The sequence below is a fragment of the Diceros bicornis genome, chromosome 26 (assembly GCF_020826845.1).
Source record: "Diceros bicornis minor isolate mBicDic1 chromosome 26, mDicBic1.mat.cur, whole genome shotgun sequence".
NCBI lineage: Eukaryota > Metazoa > Chordata > Mammalia > Perissodactyla > Rhinocerotidae > Diceros > Diceros bicornis.
The window spans coordinates 12,154,952-12,181,142 of record NC_080765.1 but is presented as its reverse complement, the minus strand read 5'-3'; the positions used below and the strand labels follow the sequence as shown (position 1 = coordinate 12,181,142).

The window sequence follows — 26,191 nt, the reverse complement described above, 5'->3', positions numbered from 1 at the left end:
TGCTGGGTGCTGTGCTGGGGCGGCTGTGGATTCAACGTTGACTGGGCGCCAGTGCGTGAGTGCTGGGGGGTCTGGGGGGGCTTACAGTCAGGGCTGTGGGGTGCAGTAGTCAGGAGACGCTGCCCCCTCAGATAGAAAGCAGAGAGGCTGCCTGGGGCTGAGTCCCCCCAGTCCCTCTCCTGGCTGAGCATAGAGGCCTGTGGCCCTTCTCGGACCCAGACCAGGCCCCTGGATGTCGTCGAGGGCGGGCGCCAGGCCTGGGGTCCTTCTGGGGGCGTGGAGCCTGTCCTGCTTCTGTGAGCAGCCCCTTCTCTGACCCCTCCCTCTCACTGTCTGTAGATGGTGGTGCTTATGGACCCCGGCGAGGACCCCGAGGACACACTGCGCACACACCGGTCCCGGGAGAAGACCTTCATCTTTGACACTGTTTTCGACCAGCATGCATCACAGGTGCCCGCCCCACCCCACCTACGGCTCCCCTGGGCTGGCCATGGGCGTCTCACCAAACCCTGAGCCCCCTTGGGAGGACTTGGTGGCCAGGTAGTCTTGTCCATGATTTCTCACAAGGGTCTCCCTGATGAACGAGGAGATGGCGCTTTGGGTGATCCCAGGGGCAAGGAGCAGGAGTCCCTGTCCATGGGTGCAGTGGGCCACCAGGTGCCCTGGCTTTACAAATGTTCTCACTCATCCATCCATCTGTCCACCTGTCCGTCCGCCCACCCATCCCTCCATCCAACAAAGCACTGTCCTGTCCACCCTGTGGCTGGAACACACTTCCTGCCCACAGGGCTCCCATCCCAGCAAGGGAGACAGACAGTGAGCAGGTAGATACAAACAGATTGCTAATAAGTGCTGTCGTGGGGACCAGCGAGGCACGCGGTGGTGAGTGGAGCCTTTCTGAGGAGGCGCGTCTCAGCTGAGACTTGAGGGAGGAAGGAGCCGGCTGAACAGAGGAGGGAAGAGGTCCAGGTGGATGCTTTGGCATACCTACTTCCTGAATGAAGAGCCTGCGGCTCCGCAAGGTCACACAGAGGCCAGAGTCAGGTCTTACTCCTCCTCCCCACCTTTTACTGAGGACAGAAGGCTGTCCGGCATGTCACCTGACCCTGGCCTGTGAGAGGGGCCTTGTCACCTCACGTTGCAGAGGGAATCCCAGGGCTGAGGGCAGACTACGCTGAGTGAAGGACACTCACTCCTGAGCCCGGTGGAGCAGGATTTGAACCCAGGCCTGCTGAAGTGGGAGTGTCACACCACCAGGGCGATGAAGTCTGGGGGATACTGGGCCCCGAGACAAAGCCAGGGAGGGACGCAGGGCTCCATGCTGACTCAACCCTGTGCCCAAGTGACTTTCCCTTCCCACGAGGCGTGGGAGCCCAGGGATTCCCCTTGCACTCTGCACCACGTGCAACTGCCAAGACGCTCTCCTTGTTCTCGACTGCAGCAGAACCAGTCTCCCCAAAGCTAGGTGACTTAGATCCACCACTTACTGCCTCTCTCATGGTTGTGTGGGCCAAGGAGGATCAGCTGGGCAGACCCTCACAGGGTTTTAGTCATATATGGGGGGCAGCAGTCATCCAAAGGCCTGACTGGGCTGATGTCCAAATGGACCCCTTGCTCGGCTCTCAGAGGACTTGCTGTTGGCCTGGAGCTGGCTGGGCTGTCACCTGGAGCCCCCACATAAGGCTTCCCTGTGTGGCTTGTGCTGCCTCATAGTGGGATGACCTCAAAGCTCTGAGAGGGTGAGCTGGAGGCTGCCAGAGCTCTGGCGGCTCAGCCCACAGCTGGCATGGCACCACTTCTGTCATGCTCTACTGGCCAAGCAGGTCACCAAGGCTGGCCCAGCCTCAAGGGAGGGAGTTGGACTCGAGTGGCGGGAATCTGCAGCCTCTTTAATCTACCGTGCCTTCTTTTCCTTCATGCCTGGCAGCTGAGTTAACACGGAGAGCATCTCAGGGAGGGCCTGCTCAGAACACACCGGCCACCCGTTGGCACTAGGAATGTCCCCCTCCATTCAGGGCTGTAATTATAAGGACGGATGGGCTTGGCACGGGCAGGCCCAGCTGCTGTCTGGGCACACACGCTTCTTTCACTCCTGAGATCTCAATGGTAGCGGAGGTGGAAGGGACCTGGGCATTAACACTTATGAGCAGGTACTGTATGCCACGTGCTGAGCTTAGCTGTTTGACAAGCATTGTCTGACAAGCCTCACAGCAACCCTAGAAAATATACAATAATATTGTCCCCATTTTACAGATGGGGAAACTGAGGCTTCAGGAGGTCAACAGCTTGCTCGAGGTCACACAGCTAGAGAGTTGCAGAACCAGGACTTGGGCCCAGACTGTGTAAGTCCAAAGCTGGGGGAAAGCAGGACCAGCTTTGGAGTCTGTCCAGCCCAGGCTCAGATGCTGCCTCTCCCTTCTCTGAGCTGTGCAACCAGCCGGGGCTGTTGGCACAGTGAAATGAGATGAGGAGCAGGGCACAGAGTGGGGACCCAGGAAGGGCAGAGGAAGTGGGGACTGTCCTTTCTATCCTGTCCAGCCAAACCTACACACCCTCCGACACCAGCTCTGGAGGTGTTTCTTGAATACCCCTGTGGACAGGGAGCTCACTACCCACACACTCTTATTGCTATGTACTACTGCCTTAAATGAAATTATGCCAGCCCGAAACTTTCACTCCCTGGTCTTAGTTTTGTCCTGTAAAGGGGAGTCATAATGCTCTTCACAGATTTCCAAACCCTGTCGCTGCCTTCCAGTGCTTTGCAGTCTTTTTGATTTCTCTCAGTTCTCGCAGCAGCCCTTGAAAGGACTCACGAGCGTTTAGTACCAAACACGTGTCAGGCCTCGTGGCGGGAGCTGCCGCACACCTTCTCATGTAATCCTCCCTCGCACCGCCCTGTGTGGTTGGCCTTGTCTGGCCCATGAGGCCGGGCACGGCTGAGGCGACGTGCCTGAGGCGCACGCGGCGCTGACACTGCCTCCTCCTTGTCGGTCCCTGTCCATGTTCAAAGGGAACAGGACATTTGCAGGCACCGCACAGTTGTCCTCCTCAAACAGCCAGGGGCCCCGACTCTGGCCGAGCTGTCCGTTTCACCGTCTGTCCTTCTGTCTGTCCACAGGAAGACGTGTACTGTGCCACCACCCAGCACTTAGTGGAAGGTGTCATTTCTGGGTACAACGCGACGGTGTTTGCCTATGGCCCCTCAGGTACCGCCAAGGGCAGGGTCCCGAGGAGGGAGTGGGTTGGGGGCCCCGGAGCACCTACTGTGTGCCGGCGCTGCACTGTTTTCTCTGCATCCTTGGCTCCTTTCATCCATGCAGCAGCTCTGAATGGCAGCTAGAATGATCTCCTTTTTACATGTGAGAAAACTGAGCCTCACAGAGGTAGAGTGACTTCCTCAAGGCCACACAGCTGGTAGGAGTGAATCAGGAATTCAGTCCAAGCCGACACTTTGCTGCCCATGAGAACTCAGATTTCTTCTCTGTAATGACTAGTTGGGCTCGACGCACGCTCACAAAGCTAAGCTCCCTCTCTCTCCCTGAGAACCGGAACCACAGAGGGTCAGAGCTGCGTGGGCCCTACCCCCTCACTGTGCAGAGTGGGAAACTGAGGCCCTGAGAAGCGCCTTGTCCAAAGTCATAGCTTGTTTAGTGCTTTCTTTCTTTCATTCATTCATTCAACAAGCGTTAGCGAGTACCTCCCATGTGCCAGGCTCTAGGGAAGGAAGAGCAGTCTGGTCCTTGCCTGTAGGGCGGACAGATGGGGGGAAGGTAAGGCCTCCCATGAAGAGGCGCGCCTTGAAAAGCATAAGACACCAATCCTCTTCTTATAAAAGCAACACAGACATCAGAGGGAACTGGGGAGAAGAGCAGCCGTCTCGCACATCTCTGTCCTCTGACACGGGCTGCATCCTGCCTTATGTCTGCCCCCTCTCCCTGCACCCGGGTTTCTCCGCAGAGTAGCCATCAGGCTGTTCAGACAGCTTTTTTTCCTTGTTTCCAAAATGGAAAACAAGCGTGTCAGAGCAGCCAGGACGGTTTCACGACAAAGGAGGCCGGTGTGGATGGTCTCTTGGTGGCACAGCGTCCACGTGGGGTCAAGCCCGCCTCAGGAGTCCCCACCTTGCGGGGGGGTCCCGCTCCTCCCGCAGGTGCAGGAAAGACCTACACCATGCTGGGCACGGACACAGAGCCTGGCATCTACCTCCAGACCCTCACCGACCTCTTCTGGGCCATCGAGGAGACCCGGGACAACATGGACTACAGCGTGTCCATGTCTTACCTCGAGGTGAGTCTGCTGCCCGCCTCAGTTGCCTTGTCTGCAAAGCGGGCATGTTCCTGTGTGTGTAAAGCCTTTTGTGTGTTACCCCCAAATGCCTGGTGGGGCTCCAAGCCCCAGGACATGTAAGTCCCTGCACTTCTTTTGCACAAAGCTGCTTCATTTCCAGTTGTTCTGTCTCATCCCAGGTTTATAACGAAGTGATCCGGGATCTCCTGAACCCCTCCTCGGGATTTCTGGACCTGAGGGAAGATTCCAGGGGCGGCATCCAGATAGCAGGCATCACAGAGGTCTCCACCTCCCATGCTGAGGAGGTGAGTGTCATGGGGCCCACGGAGGGAGATGTGGCTCAGCAACAGTGGCCATGCTTGCCAGAGCTCATGAGGTCCTCCTCATTCACGTTCATAGAACAGACCAGACACAGAGCTCCACAGTTGTTTCTGAGCTAAGGGAAGGAATGGCAGACATCTGCGCCCACATCCCCGCTCTCCCAGCCTGTGCTCAGGGCAGACGTCAGTAATAGGTCACATGCTCTTCCCTCTGTGTCCAGAGGCAGCTCAGAATCCTTTCCTACACGGCACCCCAGGCAGTCACGACCAATCAGAGTTGGCCTCAAGCCTGAAATCCACTTGCCATCCCCGATCCTAAGTTTGTTCCTGTAGGGAGGGCCAGTTGTACACATTTCTACAGCTCTCTGTCTCTTCTGTGTACCTCCCCTCTCTCTGTGCCAGCCCATACTCGACACCGCCCTCAGGTGGGCTCCCGGGCAGTGAAGGGGAACCTTCTGGCCTATTCTTGAACAACGACTGTATCAGTCTTCCTCCACACGTGCTCTGTAGTCCTAGCAGGGCCTGGCACACAGTAGGTGCTCAGCAGAGGCTCGTTGGCCTGATTTCCACAGCTGCTTACACAGCAAATGAGTTTCAGCCCAATTGCCAGCTCCAGTGAATCCATGCGGCTGCCTGCAGTTCTGTATGGAAAAGGGTTCTGGGGCTGCACTTGGTTCCGTGGGAAGAGGTGGGTAATCCGTTGGTGATGTCTGCCATGGGTAGAGGACGGGCAGAGGCAGTACAAGTGTCAGCAACCTGCCACTCCTGCTGGATTAGTTGACTTGATTAATTAATCACTTCCTGCCGCAAACCGGAAATTGCTTCCACTGGGTGAGGTTCCGCCGTTGGTGTCCCAGCCATGGGGGCTGGTGAAGAGTTGCCCAAAGGAGCTCGGGGGCCACCCCTCCTTGTCTTGCCTGGGTGGCTCTGGAGGGAGCGCGTGGCCACTCAGAGGCCCTTCACCGCCAGCCCGCCTCTGCCTCTGTCCTCAGATCATGCAGCTCCTCACCAAAGGCAACCGGCAGCGCACCCAGGAGCCGACGGCCACCAACAAGACGTCGTCGCGCTCCCACGCCGTGCTGCAGGTCACCGTGCGCCAGCGGAGCCACGGCGCAGACTTGGAGGAAGTGCACGTCGGGAGGCTCTTCATGGTGGACCTGGCAGGCTCGGAGCGGGCGTCCCAGGTTCCCGGCCCCCGACAGACCTCCCTGCCCCTTCACCCCCCATCACAGCCTCTCCCCTGTGTCCATCTGTACTTTAGTCTGTGGGAAGGAGGCTGGCCAGCCTTGTCCGACAGTGTCTCCCACACCTCCCACCCAGGAGGGGCGCCGCTGGATGTTTGTTGAGTGAATGGATTCTCAGCAAGTGCTGGGTGACCAAGCCCACTGAGCCAGTATTTGTGGGGGGCTCTCTGCGTGCAGAGCTCTCCTGGGCACCAGAGGCATGAAGACGAATGACACCCAGACCCGCCTGCAGGGAGCTCAGAGCCTCAGGGGGCGGGGGGAGACAGATGTGGGAACAGATAATTACCGCACCGGGAGATTTGGGGTCTGCACAGAGGCAGTGGGAGCCCAGAGGAGGGTGGGGTCTCAGGGCAGAGCCTGAAAGGGTCATTAGGAGTTTGGTGGGGTACAAGGAAGAGCATGTCAGGTGGAGGGAATAGTGTGTGCAAACTGTGGCTGTTGGGAGGACGATGCACAGTTTACTAGAGCTCGGCAGTCCCTCTGAGGGTCCCGCCCGCCTGCCACCAAGCCCTTGGCTCACCTTCCTTTGCAGCACCTGTTGCCAGGAGTGAGGGCCATGCTCACTTTCTGCAGTGGCCTGAGCGTCCCTTGAGGGCAGTACACAGCCCAGGGCAGAGACGGAGAAGGAGCTGTTCCTCCAGGCACGGGAGGCGGTATCAGAACAACAATAATATGATCAACAAACGACATTTTCACATCCTTCTACTGCACCAGGCACTTAGCATTCATAACCCCCAACCTCCCGGCGCAGTGTCAGGTGGGCAGCATCAAGCTGGTTTCACATGCGCAGAGCTGAGACCTGGGCGATGGTGTGACCTGGCTGTGCACGAGGGTATCAGGTGGGGGGTCTCGCTGGGGACCAGGAGGAGTCTGACCTAAACCCCTGCCTTTCGCTGCCGTGGTGTTTGTCCTCCGGTCGCGCCATGTGCTCTGTGTCTTTGGGGTTGATCATTGGGTTGCTTCACTCATTCATTTGTTCACCTGCCCTGCACCTGGCCCTGCCCTTGGTGCATCGGCTGCTGGAATGAGCAGGGCCTGGCCGGCAGGCCTAGACTCAGACTGGTTTAAAATATAGTGTTTTAATAGAAAATTGGAGGTACGGTAACGCCAGCAGATCAGGAGACGACTGCCATTGAAAAGATAGTTTCTTTCTCACTGATCCCAAGAGGAGGGGGCATGCAGTGCCATGCAGGGCCACACAGGGAGCACCAGGGTCGGTCAGGTGGCAGAGGGATGGGGGAGTTGTGGACAGGAGCCTTTATTGTGGTTTCTGTGGGAAGGCAGGCTTAGGGTTGGCTGATTTGGATAATTCCACCAGGCTCTGGGGCAGACGGGCTGTCCCTAGTTGTCTGGAACCTGGCCCTGTGATGAGGGCCTGAGTGTGAGAGCCCTGTGGAGGAGGGGTTGAGGTGTGGGCTCTGCGTTGGCTGGTTTACATTTGAAAGATGTGCTCGTGGGTGAGTTGTTTGCTACCTCTTAACTTAGCTAACTCTGGGAGGGGCAACAAAGCCCCAGATGTCAGAGCATCAGAACACAGAATATGAAAGACACGGTTGACAGACAGATGTGGGTGCAGACAGTTTCATATCGATGAAGCCGAGTGTGATGGAGGACCGGACTCTTGCCTGTCCCAGCTGGGCTTGGCTGTGTCCTCGGGGGGCAGGGTGGGAACAAGCCTCCCCAGGACTTGGCTCTGGGAGAGGCCACCGGACAGGGGGTCCAGGCCCTGGGTCCTTGCTCTCGCTCCTCCAACTTGCTGTGTGCATTTGGGCAGGCCACTGCCCTCTCTGGGCCTTGGTGGCCTAATGGGCTGTCTTTAGGATCTGCTTGGCTTTCACGGCCCATCATTTCCTCATAAACAATCACTCACAAAAGTGTTTGTTCCCAGCATGAGGGAATAAGGCACAAGGGCACGAGGTCTCTGAGAAAGCCCCTAACTCTGTGCCACAGACACGTGACATGCGAGTAGCTGCCCTGGCTCCAGCCACGCCGGCCGGCAGCTTCACTCCTGCCCTGAGGGGACTCCCACCTAATGAAGGAACGTTTAGTGCTGGCTTCTGTGGGCCCCGTCCTGAGTGGGCCTGTCCACATGTGACCCGTCCAGTCCTCACCGTAACCCTGGGAAGTCGGGGCATTTGCCCGAGATGAGTCGTTTAGGCCATTCTCAACCCACCCTCCAAATTGGCTCTAAAACCTGTGCCCTTAAAGAGAACGTGTTATTTTCCGCTCTGATTTCAAGTATAATAAATGCAGTGCAGAGAAGAGGGGCAAGCACAAGGGAGAGAGCACCAGTCCCTGCACCGGAGTCTCCCTGGCGGCCGTCTGGGTCCCCCGGCTCCTCCATGCGTCTCCGTTCATTCTTCCAGCACACGGCCATCGAGCCCCCACTGTGGCCAGGCGCCTGTGGTGTGCTGGGCTCTGGGGACACTGGCCAACCAGAGTGACAGCCCCCTCATGTTCTGGTGGGGGAGCAGGTAGGAAATATCGAACCCATAAAAGAGCAAGGTAATTGCCAGGAGAGTTCAGTGATTTGAAGGAAATATACAGGATGGTGTGGCTAAAGGCAACAGGTAGGCTGCTGCAGTGTCCCCGGGGGAGTGTGGTTGAGGGTGCTCGCACAGGAGGGGATGCTAAGCTGAGACTGGCAGAATGAGAGAGTTTCCCTCTCCCTAGGGGTCTCCCTAGATAAAACATACACATTCATATTTTTATTATAAAAATGGGATTGTTCTGCAGACTTCCCTCTAACCCATTTTTCTCTCATTTAATAATGAGTGTCTTTCAACATTAGTAAATAGCGCTACATCATCCCTTTTCATGGCTGCGTAGTACTCCAACATAGAATCCTGTGTCATTTGTGTCACTGGTCCCAGGCTTTCAGGAGTATAATCAGTGCATGCGGAGCCTGAGCATCTGCAGGGTGGGGTGGGGTTACTGTACCCCTCCAGACCTCAGGCTCCTCCCCTGGGGACCAGGATGGGAGAGATGGCATGTAGAAAAAGACCGCCTTGCCACCAGCCTGGCCTCTCCCTGCTCAGACCCAGAACCGAGGCAAAAGGATGAAGGAGGGTGCGCACATCAACCGTTCCCTGCTGGCACTGGGCAACTGCATCAACGCGCTCAGCGAGAAGGGTGGCAGTCGGGCGCAGTACGTGAACTTCCGGGACAGCAAACTCACGCGCCTGCTGAAGGTACGAGCTGCAGGCTGGGGGCAGGGGGCTGCAGCAGCTGATGGCATCCTCCAGGACTTATCTGCTGGGGGAGAGGCCCAGACCTGGGTCTAAGGGCCCTTCCAGGAACCCCTGAAGGCAGGAAAACACCATAGTAACCATCTCTAGTGACTGCCCGACCCTGCCTGCCGTCCCTCTGAGTGTGGTCCAGCCTGTGCTTCATACTCCCAGGGGCAGGGAGCTCACTACCTTATCGAGGCTGCCTGTCCCATCACGGACAGTCTGACTGAGAAAATTCCTCTTTATACTGAGCTGAATGCTGTTACCTCTACTCTACAGCAAGGTGGGGTATAAATAAACAAATAGGCAAAGCAATAAATAAATGTCCCTGTAAATTCAGCCTCTTGGTCTAATCTGCTCTCATCAGAGTGGAAATCAGATGCGATGGGCCTGGGATGGGGGGGTGCCACCGGGCAGGTGGGGACCCCGGTTCCCATCACCCCCAGCTCGTGCCTTCCCCCGAGCAGGATGCCCTGGGAGGGAACAGCCAGACAGTGATGATCGCCCACATCAGCCCAGCCAGCACATATTTTGAGGAGTCGCGGAGCACGCTGCTCTACGCCTACAGAGCAAAGAACATCAAGACCAGGGTGAGCCGCCCGCTCCTTTCCTGCCTCCCTCTCTCCCTCACTTGTTCCCTCACCTGCTCACTGAATTCTCAGACAGCGCTATATCAGGAGGCTCTAGAGGAGGGCCCTTCCTTGTCCCTGCCAGCTTCTGGTGGCTCCTGGCGTTCCTTGGCTTGTGGCCGCCTTGCTCCATCTCTGCCGCTGTCTTTACAGGGCCTTCTCTTCTCTTCTCTTCTAAGGACCTTGGATTTAGGGCCTCCCTAATCCAGGACCACTGCATCTCGAGATCCTTCATTACATCTGCAAAGACCCTTTTTCCAAATAAGGCCACACTTGGGCTGGCCTGGTGGTGTAGTGGTTAAGATCGTGCACGCTGCTTTGGTGGCCCGGGGTTCACAATTTCGGGTCCCGGGCATGGACCTACAAACCGCTCATAAGCCATGCTGTGGCGGCGTCCCATATACAAAATAGAGGAAGAGGGGCACAGATGTTAGCTCATGGCCAATCTTCCTCACCAGAAAACGAAAAAAAAATCAGGAAAAAACCCAAAAACCAAGTAAGGCCACATTCACAGGGTTGAGGGGGTTTGGGAGGTGGGCTCATCTCTGTGCCTGGCAGCACTATAAGCTCTCCATGTGATTTAATTAATTCTCAACAACTCTCTCCCTAGGAGGTAGGTCCTATTACCACCCCATTTTACAGACTGGACAGCTGCAGAGAGGTAAAGCAACTTCTCTAACCTGCCACAGCTAGTGCAGAGCTTGCTCCAGAATCCATGCCTTAAGCTGCTGTGCTAGTCTGTCTACACTGCTGTGCTGGTCTGTCTACACTGCTGAAATCAGTCTAGAGGATTCCTCTCTTCAGGCTGTATGAGAATTCAGTGAGATAATGCAGGTTGGCCACTTAGTGCATGAATGACTTGTAGTCAACACGTGATAGGTGTCATTTTATATTATCATTTGTCCACAAACACGTGACGAGCCCTCCCAATGCCCAGCCCTGAGCTAGGCACCATGATACAAAAACCCCATAGGAGGGAGTTTCTGCTCCCATGAACTCTGGGCTCAGCAGTGGGAGCAGGGAGATATTAGACCTGAACTCACACAGATAAATACATGGTCTCCAACTGTGGCACGTGCGCTAAATGAGAGCCGCAGGTGCTACGAGAAAGAAGGCGAGAGGAATAACAGAGAGGCCCCAGTTAAGAGGGCTCGTCCGCAAAGGGAGCGTGAGTCAGGCAGGGTCCTTCTGAGAAGCTGACGCTGGAGCTGAGGCCTGACTGAGAGAGTGCGTGTGATGTGTGACTTAGAACAATTGAGCGTGTGCCCCGCAAACAGGAATTGTACCCTCCATGTCTAGCAAAGAGAAACATAGACCCGTGTGCTCAAGGAGCCTGCATCACTGAAAAGCCCCACAGTTCCCATCGAAGGGGACGGGACAAGCAAACTGGCACGTCCCTCCCACGGGCCGCTCTGCAGCTGTTGGAGAGAGCGGGGTGGACCCGTCTATGCAGATGGACGGCCTCCAGACACATGGTTGGATGAGAAAAGCAAATTAAAGAATAATAGCCGTAGTCTGATAAAATTTACATAAAACCCCGAAGCCATACCTACACCAAAAGAAATCCCCGAATGTATCTCCCTAGATACACACATGTACAAAACTGCACAGAGAAAGATCTGGAAGGGCACGTTGCAAAATGATAGCAGTGGTGACCCAAGGGGAGGATTTTTTAAAAAAACTCTTGATGGATTGAATTTTTTATTGTGGCCAAATATACATAACATAAAATTTATCGTTTTAACCAGTTTTAAGTGTACAGTTCAGTGGCATTAAGGACATTCACATTGTTGTGTAGCCATCACCACCACCCATCTCCAGAACTTGTCATCTTCCCAAACGGAAACTCTGTCCCCACTAAACACTAACTCCCATCCCCCTCCCCAGCCCCTAGCACCCACCATCTACTTTCTGTGTGTGACTCTGACTCCTCCAGGACCCTCTTGTAAGTGGGATCATAGAGTATTTGTCCATTTTGTGTCTGGCTTGTTTCACTCAGCATAACGTCCTCCAGGTTCGCCCGTGTTGTAGCGGGTGTCCGAGTTTCCTTCCTTTTTAAGGCTGAATAGTACTGACTTGAATTTTCATAACAAAAACGTGTTTGCATGTTTCTGGTGTAAATATATCGCTGCTAAAACGTTTCCTTCGTGGGGCTGTCGGCCTGCCCCAACCTTGGCCGGGTGTCCTGCCGCACCAGGTCAAGCGCAACCTGCTGGATGTGTCCTACCGCATCGCGCAGTACACGGACGTCATCTCCAACCTGCGCAGGGAGATTGGACGCCTCAAAGCCAAGCTCGAGAGGCAGGAGAAGGAGAAGCGGAGCGGCCCTGCCGTCAGGGAAGTACAAGGTAGAGCCGAGAGCAGCCCTGGGGCCGCGGACGACTTTGCCCCCCGCCCGGCAGGCCAGAGTCCCTGTCCCGGGCCCATCACCTCCTCCCGCCCTGGTGCTTGGTGCTGGGTCCACTCTGAACGTCTACACCCAGGCATCCGGTTACCCTGCCGTGGGCTTCAGTCCCAACTCCACCAAGGCTTACTGTCTCGGCAAGACCCCGGTTTTAATTTCCTGCCTATAAAATATGGGGACTGGGCTGTTTTCTCTTTCTTCTAATTTCTTCCCTTTTTACGTTTCTTCTCACTCTCCTTCTTTTTTGTTTTTTCTTCTCTAATTAGTTTTTTTAATAATTATTTATTTATTTTCTCCCCCAAAGCCCCAGTAGATAGTTGCATGTCATAGTTGCACATCCTTCTAGTTGCTGTATGTGAGACGCAGCCTCAGCATGGCCGGAGAAGCAGTGCGCCGGTGTGCGCCCGGGATCCGAACCCCGGGCTGCCAGTAGCGGAGCGCGCGCACTTAACTGCTAAGCCACGGGGCCAGCCCAAATTAGTTTTTTTTAAAATAACCTTTTTATTTTGGAGTAATTTTAGATTGACGAAAAACGTTGCAAAGATAGGACAGAGAGAGCCTAACTTCCCCTAATGTTAGCATCCAGTGCCTTTAAAAAAATTACTGAGGGGGAACTCGTGTAACATAAAACTCATCACTTTAAAGTGAACACTTCATCCAGTGGTATCTGGTGCATTTGGTGCATCCATGATGTTGTGTAACCACCACCTCTGTCTAGTTCCAGAACATTCCATCACCCCAGAGTGAAACCCATACCCATTAGTTTCTCTCCGTTCCTCCCTTCTCCCCAGATCAGTTTTGTTTAGGCCTGCTTTTGGGGTTAGAGGCCACCATAGTTTTACCATAAAATCATAAAATTAATCAGTAAGTTAAAAAGGTACCTGTAAAAATACCTATAACGAAGTCAAGTTCAGTAGACATGAGTCAGGAATACACACACGTACATGCTCTTTTGGCTTATTAAGATAAGTTTTACCATATTTAAAAAGGACTTTTGAAAATCATAAGAAAGAGCCAACAGCCCAATTTAAAAAAATGGGTGCAAAAATGAATAGGCAATTCACAGAAGAATTCCTGGTGGCCAATAAACCTGTGAAAAGATTCTCAGTTGCATTAGGAAATGGAGATACAAATTTAAACAATTTTCATTTATTGGATGGCTAAAATTAAAATGTCAGATAGTATTAAGTGGATAATATAAAAAAATATAAAATTAAGCGTGGAAATGGCAGCCTTAAACACTAGTATTGGGAGTGTAAGTTAATGTGTCTCTTTGGAGGTTGGTTTAGCAGAATCTGTTAAAACTTGAAGTATGTGTTCCGTGCCCCAGTAATTTCACTCCTGCAAATCTACCACAAGGCACATGCCCTCGTGCGCCCGAGGAGCTGTGTGACCAGAAAGTGCCCATCGAAGGGGGCAGGACAGTTAAACTGGCGCATCCCTCCTGTGGACCACTTGCTCTGCAGCTGTTAGAGAGAATGGGGTGGACCCGTCTGTGCAGACGGATGGCCTCCAGACACATGGGTGGACGAGAAAAGCAAATTAAAGAATAACAGCCATAGGCCCATAGAATTTACCACCAAAACCCCCATACATCTGCTTAGAAAACTGTGCAGAAAAAGACCCAGAAGGGCACATGTTAACATGACAGCAATGGCTTCCTGCGGGTGGGGAACTGGGATCGGCCGATGGGCGAGCAGACGATGGAGAGGGTCTTGATGTCTTGACGTAGTATTCCAATTTTTGTAATAAAAAGATGTTCCCGTATTAGTTGTGTAAATACCTCATCTTTATTGTAATAGCGAGCTGTGTTTATTGTTCAAAACTTGCAGAATCCTACAAAGTATAAGAAGAAAACAGAACTCGCTTACTTAGAGTCCCACAACTTGGAGTAACCACTGTTAGCATCTAGCTATTTCTGTCCACTCTTTTAAGTAAGTACCCACCCACCACCCATCACACACACACCCCCCCAAAACTGGGAGTCAGGACCATCTATTTCACATGCTTATTGAGAGCCTACCATGTACCAGGCGCAGTTCTCAGTGATAGGGGTGCATGAGAAGGGAGGTCTAGAGGGCCCTGCTCTCAAGAAGTACGCATTCTCATGGGAGAGAGAGACAATGAATGAGGAGGGTAAAAATCTGAGGAAAATAAAGCCAGGCAGGGGACAGAGGTGCAGGAGGAGGGGAAGGGGTGCTATACCAGCTGAGTGATGTGGAAGGTCCTCTCTGAGGAGGCAAAATTTCAATGTGGGCAGGAACGAGCCTTGCAAAGAGCCGAGTTCAGAGTCCTCTGGCAGAGGGAACTGCACGTGCAAAGGCCCTGGGGTGGGAACAGATTTGGTGAGTTCAAGGAGCAGAAAGAGGCCCATGTGGCTGGTGCACGAAGAGAGGGGGTGCAGTGGGAGATGAGACTGGAGGACAGGCAGGGCTGGAGGGTGGACAGGGGTTTATCCTGAGCGTAACGGGAGGCCAAGGAGGGTCTGAATAGGAGGGCGATGTGCTGAGCTGCCTTGAGACGTGTAGTCATGAAGTGGAAGAGAGACCACTCAGCAGAGCTGTGATTTCCCTCAGCTCGTGGATGGGGCAGGTGGAGGATTCTCCGTGGTTGGAGCCTTGCCTGGCGAGCGTTACAGGAGTACAGGAGTTGAGGGAGGAGGCCAGGGTGACTACAGGGTCAACTGTGAATGCCAAGTAGAGGAGGGAATTAGAAAATGCTGACACTTTTTGTTATGGGGCACTTCCAATACTTTGGAAGGAGAAAGAATAGCACAGCAAGCCCTCACAGGTAACACCACTCAGTTTTGCTCCCTCTGTCCTCTCACGCTTTTCCCCCATCATGTTATCTAGACACAAATTCCAGATATCACATTGTCTTATTCCTAGACATGTCAGGATAATCTCTAAAAAATAAAGACTCTTTACAAAAACATAAATACAATATCATTTCCATACCTAAAAAAATATGAACAATGGGGCCGGCTCGGTGGCGTAGTGGTTAAGTTCGCACGCTGCACTTCAGCAGCCCGGGGTTCACAGGTTTGGATCCCGGTTGCAGACCTGACCACCACTTCTCAGGCCATGCTGTGGTGGTGGCCCATATAAAGTGGAGGAAGATGGGCATGGATGTTAGCCCAGGGCCAATCTTCCTCAGCAAAAAGAGGAGGATTGGCATGGATGTTAGCTCAGGGCTGGTCTTCCTCACACACACACAAAAATGAACAATAATTCATTCATATCATCAGATAGCCAATTGGTGTTCAAATTTCCAACAATCTTGTCAACATCATAAATCTCTCTTGTTTTTGAACCAGGATCCCAGCAAAGTCCACACATTGAATTGGGTTGATAAATCTTTTCAGTTTCTCTTATTCCCTGGGCTTCCTCTCCCTCTTTTTTTTTCTAGTTTTCCTTTTGATTCTTTTTGAAGACACTGGGTCCTCTGTCCTGTGGAGTTTCTTACCGTCTGGTTTTGCCGACCACACATTCCTCTGCCCTCTCTATTCCTATAAATTGGTAGTTGTGTCTAAAGGCTTAGGAGGGGGTTTAAAAACTTTTTTAAAAAACAAACTTGAGAGCGTGTCGTATTTGGCGGGGGAGAGCTCAAACGCGGTCGTGGAATCGAGGGACTAGAGGGGCCCTGGGCCAAGGGAGTGACGAGCCTGGAGGCTGCGGCCGGGCCAACGACCGGCCTCTGGAAGCCCGTGGAGGGGGAGGCGAGGGTCAGTGGAGGTTGGGATCTCCAAGGACAGAAGATCAAGGGACAAAGGTTCTTGGTGGTGGCTGGATTGTCTGTGAGGATTTTAGAGTCACCCAGAACGATGACGAGAGCAGGGATAGGAGAAACTGAGAGAGAGCCTGTGTGAAAATCGTCCAGGGGTGCGGGACAGTGGCCACTGTTTTGAGGAGGAGCTGGTGATAGAGTCTGTAACTGGCTCCTCAGAGGAGTTGGGAGACAAGCGTTGAGAGAGACAACATGTCCAGAAGGATCCCCAAGGAGCCAGGAGGACAGCCACCCCAGCTCAGGCCCGACAATTGGGTGGTGGGAGACAAAACAGCCACCTGGGGAGGGCTGCATTGAGACGACCACAGCCTTCATTTCTTCCTTGATTGCGATCTAGTTGACACATCACACTGCATGAGTTTAAGGTGTACAAAAGGATGATTTGATACATGTATATATTTGAAATGATTACCACATAAGGTTAGCTAACACATCCTCCTCCTCACATAAGCACCATTTTGTTTTGGTGGCGAGAGCATTTAAGATTTCTTCTCTTAGCAACTTTCAAGTATACAATACAGTATTGTTAACTACAGTCACTACTAGATTCCCAGAACTGACTCATCTTCTTACTGGAAGTTTGTACCCTTTGACGGACACCTCCACATTTCCCCCCATCCCCAGCCCCTGGCAACCACCATTCTACTCTCTGTTTCTACGGGTTCTGCTTTTTAGATTCCACATGTAAGTGAGATCATACAGTATTTGTTTCTCTCTGTCCAACTTACTTCACTTAGCAAAATGCCCACAGGGTCCGTCCACATTGTTGCAAATGGCAGGATTTCCTTCTTTATTGTGGCTGAATAGTTTTCCATTGTATATATATATACCACATCTTCTTTGTCCATTTATCCATCACTGGGCACTTGGGTTGCTTCCGTGTCTTGGCTTTGTGAATAATGCTGCAGTGAACATGGGGTGCAGATATCTCTTCAAGATAGTGATTTCATTTCCTTTGACTATATTCCCAGAAGTGGGATTGCTGGATCATATGGTAGTTCTATTTTTAATTTTTTGAGGAGCGGAGCATACTGTTTTCCATAGTGGAAACAATTGAGTTCTTTATGTTCCCACCAACAGTGCACAAGGTTCCCTTTTCTCCACATCCTCGCCAACACTTGTTAGTGCTTGTCTCTTTGATGAAAGCCATCCTAACAGGCGTGAGGTGATATCTCACTGTGGATTTGATTGGCATTTTCCTAATGATTAGTGATGTTAAGCATCTTTTCATATACTTGTTGGCTATTTGTGTGTCGTCTTTGAATAAACGTCTAATCAGGTCCTTGGCCCATTTTAAAAATCAGATTATTTGTTTTTTGCTGTTGAGTTGTATTAGTTTCTTATATGTTTTGGATATTAACCCCTTAGCAGATATATGGTTTGCAAATATTTTCCCCCATTCCATAGGTTGCCTTTTCATTTTGTTGGTGGTTTCCTTTGCTGTGCAGAAGCCTTTTAGTTTGATATAGTCCCACTTGTTCATTTTTGCTTTTGTTGCTTGTGCTTTTGTTGTCAAATCCAATAAACCATCACCAAGATCTATGTCAATGAGCTTTTTTTCCTATATTTTCTTCTAAGAGTTTTACAGTTTCAGGTCTTACATTTAAGTCTTTAATCCACTTCGAGTTAATTTTTGGGAGTGGCATAAGATAGGGGTCCAATTTCATTCTTTTGCATTTGAACATTCAGTTTTCACAGCACCTTTTATTGAAGAGACTATTCTTTCCCCATTGAGTATTCTTGGCACCTTTATCAAAATTAATTGACCATATATGCATGAGTTTATTTCTGGGCTCTTGACTCTGTTTCATTGGTCTTTGTATCTGTTTTTAAGCCAGTACCATGCTGTTTTGATTACTATAGCTTTGTAGTATAGTTTGAAATCAGAACCTGTGATGCTTTGAGCTTTGTTCTTCTTCCTCCAAGACTCTTTCTTCTCACTACAAAGACAATGTCTTTCGTAGTGCCACATGGATTTTAGAATTATTTTTTCTACTTCTGTGAAAAATGCCATTGGGATTTTGATAAGGATTGTATTGAATCTATAGATGGCTTTGGGTAGTATGGACATTTTAACTATATTAACTCTTCTGATCCATGAACATGGGAAATCTTTCCATTTTATTTGTGTCTTTAATTTCTCTCGTCAATGTCTCATAGTTTTCAGTGTATAGGTCTTTCACCTCCTTGGTGAAATTTATCCCTAAGTGTTTTATTTTTTTTTGATGCTTTTGTAAATGGGATTGTTTTCTTTATTTCTTTTTCAGGTAGTTCATTATTAATGTACAGAAACACAACTTATGTTTGTATGTTGATTTTATATCCTGCAACTTTAATGAGTTGTTGATTCGTTCTAACAGTTTTTTGGTGGAGTCTTTAGGATTTTCTATACATAAGATCATGTCATCTATAGACAGAGACAGTTTTATTTCTTCCTTTCCAGTTCTGATGCCTTTTATTTCTTTTCCTTGCCTGACTGCTCTGGTTAAGGCTTCCAGTACTATGTTGAATATGAGTGGTGAGAGTGGGCACCTTTGTCTTGTTCCTGATCTTAGAGAAAAGCTTTCAACCTTTTACCATTGAGTGTGATGTTGGCTGTGGGTTTGTCATATATGGCCTTTATTATGTTGAGGTATGTTCCTTCTATACTCATTTAGTTGATAGTATTTTATATGAAAGGATGTTGAATTTTGTCAAGTGGCATTTTCTGTATCTATTGAGATGATCATATGATTTATTTTTATTTTTTAAATTTATTTTATTGAGGTTGTATTGGTTTATAACATTATGTAATTTCAGGTGTACGTTATTATATATCAGTTTCTGTATAGACTGAATCGTGTTCACCACCAATAGTCTAGTTTTTATCCATCACCATACATATGTGCCCCTTTACCCTTTTCACCCTCCCCTTCCGCTCTAGTAACCACTAGGCTGTTCTCTTTATCCGTGTGTTTATCTTACATGTATGAATGAAATCATATGGTATTTGTCCTTCTCTGACTGGCTTCTTTTGCTTAACATAATACCCTCAAGGTCCATCCATGTTGTTGCAAATGGGATGATTTTGTCTTTTTTTATGGCTGAGTAGTATGTCATTGTATGTATATACCACATCTTCTTTATCCAATCAACAGTTGTTGGGCACTTGGGTTGCTTCCACATCTTGGCTATTGTGAATAGTGCTGCAGTGAACATAGGGGTGCATAGATCTCTTTGTATTATTGATTTCATGTTCTTTGGATAAATACCCAGGAGTGGGATAGCTGGATCATATGATATTTCTATTTTTAATTTTTTGAGAAATCTCCATACTGTTTTCCATAGTGGCTGCACCAGTTTGCATTCCCACCAGCAGTGTATGAGGGTTCCCTTTTCTCCGTGTCCTCTCCAACACTTATTATTTCTCGTCTTGTTAATTATAGCCATTCTGACGGATGTGAGGTGATATCTCATTGTAGTTTTGATTTGCATTTCCCTAATAATTAGGGACGTTGAACATCTTTACATGTGTCTGTTGGCCATCTGTATATCTTTGGAAAAATGTCTGTTCATATCCTCTGCCCATTTTTTTGATGATCACGTGATTTTTATCTTTCATTCTAAATGTGGTATATCACATTTATTTGATTTGTATGTGTTGAACCATCCTTGTGTTCCAGGGATAAATCCCACTTGATCATGTTGTATGCTCTCTCTCTTTTTTTTTTTTTGTGAGGAAGATCAGCCCTGAGCTAACATCCATGCTAATCCTCCTCTTTTTGCTGAGGAAGACCAGCTCTGAGCTAACATTTATTGCCAATCCTCCTCTTTTTTTTTTTTTCCCCAAAGCCCCAGTAGATAGTTGTATGTCATAGTTGCACATCCTTCTAGTTGCTGTATGTGGGACGTGGTCTCAGCATGGCCGGAGAAGCAGTGCGTCGGTGCACGTCCGGGATCCGAACCCGGGTCGCCAGTAGCAGAGTGCACACACTTAACTGCTAAGCCACGGGGCTGGCCCTGTATGCTCTTTTAATGAGAATTTTTGCACCTATATTTAGCAGGGATATTGGTCTGTAGTTTTCTTTTCTTGTAGTGTCTTTATCTGGCTTTAGTATCAGGGTAATGCGGGCCTTGTAAAATGAGTTTGGGAATGTTCCCTCCTCTTCAATTTTTTGGAAGAGTTTCAGATGGATTGGCATTAATTCTTCTTTGAATGTTTGGTAGAATTTACCCACGAAGCCACCTGGTCCTGGGCTTTTCTTCATCGGGAGGTTTTTGATTACTGATTCAATCACATTACTCATTGTTTGTTCATTTTCTATTTCTTCATGATTCAGGTTTTGCAGGTCATATGTTTCTAGGAATTTATCCATTTCTTCTAGATTACCCAATTTGTTGGCATGTAATTGATCCTAGTTCTCTCTTATGATCCTTTGTATTTCTGTGGTATCAGTTGTCATGTCTCCTCTTTCATTTACAATTCTATTTATTTCAGTCCTCTCTCTTTTTTTCCTGGTAAGTCTAGCTAAAGATTTGTTAATTTTGTTTACCTTTTCAAGAACCCAACTCTTAGTTTTGTTGATCTTCTCTATTGTTTTCCTATTCCCTATTTCATTTATTTCTCCTCTTATCTTTGTTTTCTCCTTCCTTCTTTTGGGTTTAGTTTTTTATTATTTTTCTAGTTCCTTGAAGTCACTGCTATCGTTTTGATGTGTACCTTCCTGGATCTTTTCCTGTGCAGTTTTGTACACATAAACGCATCCAGCGAGATGGTTTGTGTGTATGTATATGGGGGGTAGTTGGCTTTGGGTTTTTATATAAATGATATCAGACTATAGCTATTATTCTTTAACTTGCTTTTCTTATCCAATGATGTGTCTTGGAGGCCATCTGTCTGCAAAATTGGGTCAACTTCATTCTCTGTGGCAGCTGCAGAGCGTTACATAGGGTGGACGTGCTGGGTTTGCTTATCCCATCCCCTTTGATGGGCACCATGGGGCTTTCTAGTCACACAGCCTCCTTAAGCATGTGGGTGCCTGTTTCTCTTTGGTAGATTTAGGGGGCTCAGGTTTCTGTTGGAGCAAGAGGGTGAAGGAAGATTTCAAAGAAGAGGGGCTGTGGTTGATGGCAGACTGAGTCTCATGGGGCCAGCAGAGGTCTTGGGGGACTGGTGGGGGTGGAAGATGGGGTCATTGTGGAGAATTTACAAAGCTAGGTGATAACAGAGAAGCTTGGGCTTCTTTGGGGTCGGGGGTCAACAGGGATGCATGCCACAATGGCTTTCACCCTGATGGCCTCTTAGTTGTTGGGACTGGTCTTAGGTGGTCTGTAGTGACAGGATGGACAGTGTTATGGAGGGGATGGTGGTCTCATGGTGAGCCCTGAGGGGATGATGGGCTTCCCTTGGGTCCTGCTATGGCATGCCTAGGGTGGTGGTGGGATGCTGGTGTGCCTGGCTCTGTCAGGAACATCACTTTATGAGCATTTCCCAGGATACTAAGTACTCCCCAAAAGCCTTTTTTTAATGACTGCAATGATTCTGTCATCTGGATGCACCATAATCCAATCCCAGACTGCTTGACATTTAGGGAAAAGGTACCCCTTGACCACTGCCCTCAAGGTCAGAGGAACACAGTGTGGACAAACTGTGTATAGAGCTATCTATTGGAGCAGGCAAGGAAAACCATCGATTAATTACAGGGCAACTATTAGGTCAGAACTTACCAGGGGAAATAAAAAGACAAAAATAGTTTTGTTCTGTGGAACTTACATTCTAGCAGGAATGGCATATGTTAAACATTTATCACAAAACGTTACCTAATTACTGATATACAGAGGACTGTGAAGGAGAAGGCAGGGTGTTATCAGAGCAGGTGGCAGAGGGACCCAGGTTGAGGGTCTTGGACGGTTTCCCTGAGGAAATGAGGTCTGAGCTGAGATAGCTTAGCCAAGCCCCACCCCTCCTTGGATTCCTGAGCCTCCAAACCAGGTAACCTGACCCCAAACCAGGCAAAGAGAGGGTCTAAATTCATCTAAATTATCCATCCATTGATCCACCCATCCAAACACCCATCCATCCATGCGTCCATCATCCATCCTTCACCCATCCATCCGTCCATCTATCCATCCGTCTATCCATCTGTCCATCCTCCACTCATCCATCCTCCACATATCCGTCCTCTGCCCACCCACCCATCCACCCACTCATCCATCATCCATCCATCCATCCATCCGTCCATCTACCCATCTATCATCCATCCTTCATCCATCCATCCATCCTTCACCCATCCATCCATCCATCCAACTATCCATTCTTCCTTCCTTGCTTCCTTCCTTCTTTCCATCCATCCACCCGTCCCACTATCCATCCATCCATCCATCCATCCATCAATCATCCGCCCATCTGTCCATCCATCCAACCATCCATCCATCCATCCATCCATCCACCCACCCACCCACCCACCCATCTATCCGTCCACCCATCCATCCATCCAGCCAGCCAACCATCCACCCACCCATCCATCCATCAATCCCTCCATCCATCATCCACCTACCCACCCTTCCAGCCACCCACTCACCCATCCATCCATCGTCCATCCATCCATCATCCATCCACACATCTGTATAGAGCTCCTCCTTGGGCCAGACCCTATTTTGGTTGGCAAGCATGGAGTTCAACCCTGGCTTAGGCAGCACCACTCCTGGTACAGCCGGCGTTCTTCCTGCTCCCAGCCATGATCCCCGCCAACGACACAGAGGAGGATAGCCACCTGCAGATGAACAAGATTCAGGCACAGCTCATTGGGGCCTTCAAGGAGCAGTTGGAGATGAGGCGCAGCCTGGTGGAGCTGGAGAATACCAACATTGAGCTGCACATCGACACGTCCCGCCACCTGCTGACCATTACAGAGTGAGTGTGCCACCCATGGACACCACCCAGGGCCCCAGTGCCGTACCTCCCAATGGGACAGGGAGGCCAGCAAGGAGCAGAGGGGGCCACTGGTGGGAGCTCCTTTTTTTGCTACTGTCCAGCCTCCCCCTACTGCCTGCAGGTCCCCAAGGGGGACTTTAGCCAAGGGCATCCTCTTTTCCCAGGCAGGACCTGGCTTGATCCCTCGCCTGCTCTCTGCCCCTGTAGTTAGGCTGGACCAGGTGGGAGGAGGCTTCCCGGTCCTTTGATCTCTTTGTCACAGGCTGGAGTCCAGAGCCAGCCCGGGCAGGTCAGCTAGGAGCAAGCCCATTTTACAGAAGAGGCTTTGGAGGCTCAGAGGGGATGTGGGTGTGCACCAGGTTGTGCATCCATTGGCCGAGGCTCTTTCATCCATTCCACACCTACTCCCTGTTCATTCCTACTGGGAGTGGACTGACCATGTGTAGAGGGACTGACCAGACAATTTATCATCCAGACCAAAGTGTGTGTGAGGGTGAGAGGGGCCGCTATTAGCAGTCACACGGGGACAGCGGGTGTCACCTGGGACTGCCCTGGACAAACTAGAACACATGGCTGCCCCGCTACGGGTAACTTAAGCAGCGCTGTGATTTAAGTCCGTTTCTTCTCCAATCCTCCCCACATTTCTCCCCTTCCTCCTACTTCATCCTTGCTGCTTATTTTCTTAATTATACAAACAGCATGATCCCTGCATTCAAGGAATTCTAAATAAAAGGAAATGCGCTCTCCATCCTGTCCATTGCTCCCAGCCCTGGCTCCCTTTGGTCCTCCTTTCTCGCAGTTTCCACATGATCCTCGTGGTGTAGATTCCGTCTGGCACCCTAACGTGCACCTTTGGGGGTTTTGCCCTGAGCCGGGGTTATCGCAGTTAATCCTCGCAGAGCCCCAGGATGTCCTCTGTCATCCAAGTTTTACAGCCCAGGGAACCAGGCTCAGAGGGCACGTTCACGCAGCAGGTGGCCCAGGGTCACCCAGACGGCCTTGGTGGATCTGGGGTTGGGGGCGAGCTGGGCCCGCTGCAGAGTCCGGTACTCTTCATCACTTGGCGATCCTGCTGCAAATGTTTACTGCTTCTTTATTCCCTACCAGTTTTTGTTTAGACCTTTCTGTTTTTCACAAATATAGAAGAGATCATGTAGCAGACCCAAATCTGCCCCATTTTTGTGCCCATGCCTGTGAGTAGACCAGCCAGGGCCAACAGGGACTCGGGGACAGGAGGTGCCAGGCCTCCCAGCCCGGGTGTGGCTTACACTCTGACCCCTGACCCCTCTGTCTGGCTGCAGCTGGGAGCGGGAGAAGACCCAGCACCAGACGCACAGGGACAGGACGCCCGAGAGAGACGAGGAGCCAGTGGAGCCCGACGCGGATGGGGGCGAGGGCGAGTCCGCAGAGCCACACGAGGTGGCTCTGGCCAGAGAGGAGGTCAACATGCTATTAGCCGAGCAGCGGAAAACTGCGGCCCTCAAGGTGGGGGAGAGGGACCGGGCGCATCCATGTCACAACGGTGGTGACGAGGGTTGCTAACACTTGTTGATTGCTGCCGCTGCACCGGCCCTCTTAAGGCAGTCCCATGGAGCAGGGCCAATCACGACCACGTTATAGTTGGGAAAACCGAGGCTCAGAGAGATGAGATAAGTTGTCCCTAATCCCCAGGGAGCAGGAGGAGCGGAGATGGGACCTGACTGGGGTCTGACTCCGAAGTCTGTGCCCCTTTGTGTTAGACTTAGGGCTACATTGGGGGGCTGCAGGGGCCAGTGCACAGGGCAGGAGGCCCCTGAGGGACAGAGGAGCCAGTGGCCGTGAGAGTGAGGCAGGAGTGGCAGCATGGGGGTCCACCAAGACCCCCTACCTGCCTGGGACGGCCGGCTCTTCCACCTGGACCAGCAGAGCCTCCAGCCCCCAGGGATCCTTGCAGTCACCCGCCACGCGGCGAGCCCCTTACCCTCTGCAACGTGTGGTCTGTCGGCATCTCACTCAGTCCTCCCCCGAGTCTGGTCTCGGGCATGTGGTAGGAGGACAGGGACGTGGCCAGAGGACGCCCAGACCCCAGGTGCCTCCCTGGGGAAAGAAGTCTTCTCACGTTCTTGTCTTCTGAGAAGACCTAGCTGTTTATACGAGCTATTTATGGAATAGCTAATTGTCAATAGTCTCCCTTCAGAGAAATGACAGAACTGGCGCTTGAGGGAGACGCTGGGGAAAGTGCCAGGGAGGCTGGCTACGCTTTCAGCCCGTTAGTTAGCTGTTTGCTGGTGGGTTTTCGGGCAAGTGGAGAAAGCGTCTTATGACATCATGTTGCTAAAGGCGCGTGGCCTTTATTTCACTTAAAAGCTATGAAGCCAAATCAAGACCCTCTTAATATTATCACCTCTGCCCACAGCAATCTGGAGATTACGTGATCTCACTTCCCAAGTCCTCCAACAGTTAAAAATAAGAAAATGCCTTTTGCTCAAACCAATAATGTGCATTGGCAGAGAGCATGCATGATCTTCAAGAGCCAAATATAGAAATTGAGATGCAATGTAGCATATAAATGTGAGTCACTTAATTAGTTAATCAATCAATCAAAAACAATTCAATGTTTTAAGTGTCCGGCTCAATGCCAGGCCCCAGGGACGTAAAGACGAACGAGATACTCTCTGTAACTTAAGCTCACAACCTATTGGGAAGAGACACAAACACAGCTGTCCACAATTCAGTGTGGTGGCACAATGACACACGTAGGAACAGGTGCTGGGAGCCAGCGGAGGGGGCTGTTAATCCAGCCAGGGGGTCGGGAAGACTTCAGGGAGAACAGGAGGATCATGCTAGGGGAGCTGGGCCAGCTCCTCCCGGAGTGGTCCCCTCTCAATCCCAGAGGGTGGAAAAGTAAAAGGCTGGAGCACGTCCTCTTCAGCTGCACAGGAAGTTGTCACCCGACCTGTTCCTGGGACCCTGATTCTGGGGTGGGCATGCACGGCAGCTTTGGCCCGAGCGTTCCTTTCTGGGGCCTATGTGGAGTTACATGGTGTGGTGGGTAGATTTGTGTGTCAGCGTAGCCGGGCTATAGTGCCCCGTGAGTCAATCAAACACAAATCTGGGTGCTGCCCTGAAGGGGTTCCGTAGTGTGACCAACATCTGCAGTGGGTTGGCTGAAGTCAAGATTATCCTGGATAATGTGGGTGGGCCTCATCCAATCAGTTGAAAGCCCTTACCAGCACAAACAGGTTTCTCAGAGAAGAAAAAATTCTGCTTCTAGACTGCAGCATCAGCTCCTGCCTGAGTTTCCAGCCTGCCAGCCTGCCCTAAAAATTTTGGATTTGCCAGGCCCACAATCACATGAGCCGGTTCTTTAAAATAAATCTCTTTGTGTGTGTATATATA

At 50.8% G+C, this 26,191-nt stretch overlaps 1 protein-coding gene across 1 annotated transcript in view; it reads left to right on the top strand.

Moving 5' to 3' along the window:
• Nucleotides 1-26,191, top strand: part of LOC131422914 (kinesin-like protein KIF19) — a 62,454-nt gene that overhangs the window by 6,288 nt on the left and 29,975 nt on the right. Inside the window, exons 4-13 of the mRNA XM_058570540.1 lie at nt 340-450; nt 3,119-3,206; nt 4,151-4,287; nt 4,467-4,592; nt 5,600-5,791; nt 8,890-9,042; nt 9,549-9,671; nt 11,908-12,058; nt 22,615-22,792; nt 24,115-24,298. Coding sequence (XP_058426523.1) covers nt 340-450; nt 3,119-3,206; nt 4,151-4,287; nt 4,467-4,592; nt 5,600-5,791; nt 8,890-9,042; nt 9,549-9,671; nt 11,908-12,058; nt 22,615-22,792; nt 24,115-24,298 — 1,443 coding nt within the window. The remainder of the gene's footprint in view (nt 1-339; nt 451-3,118; nt 3,207-4,150; nt 4,288-4,466; nt 4,593-5,599; nt 5,792-8,889; nt 9,043-9,548; nt 9,672-11,907; nt 12,059-22,614; nt 22,793-24,114; nt 24,299-26,191) is intronic.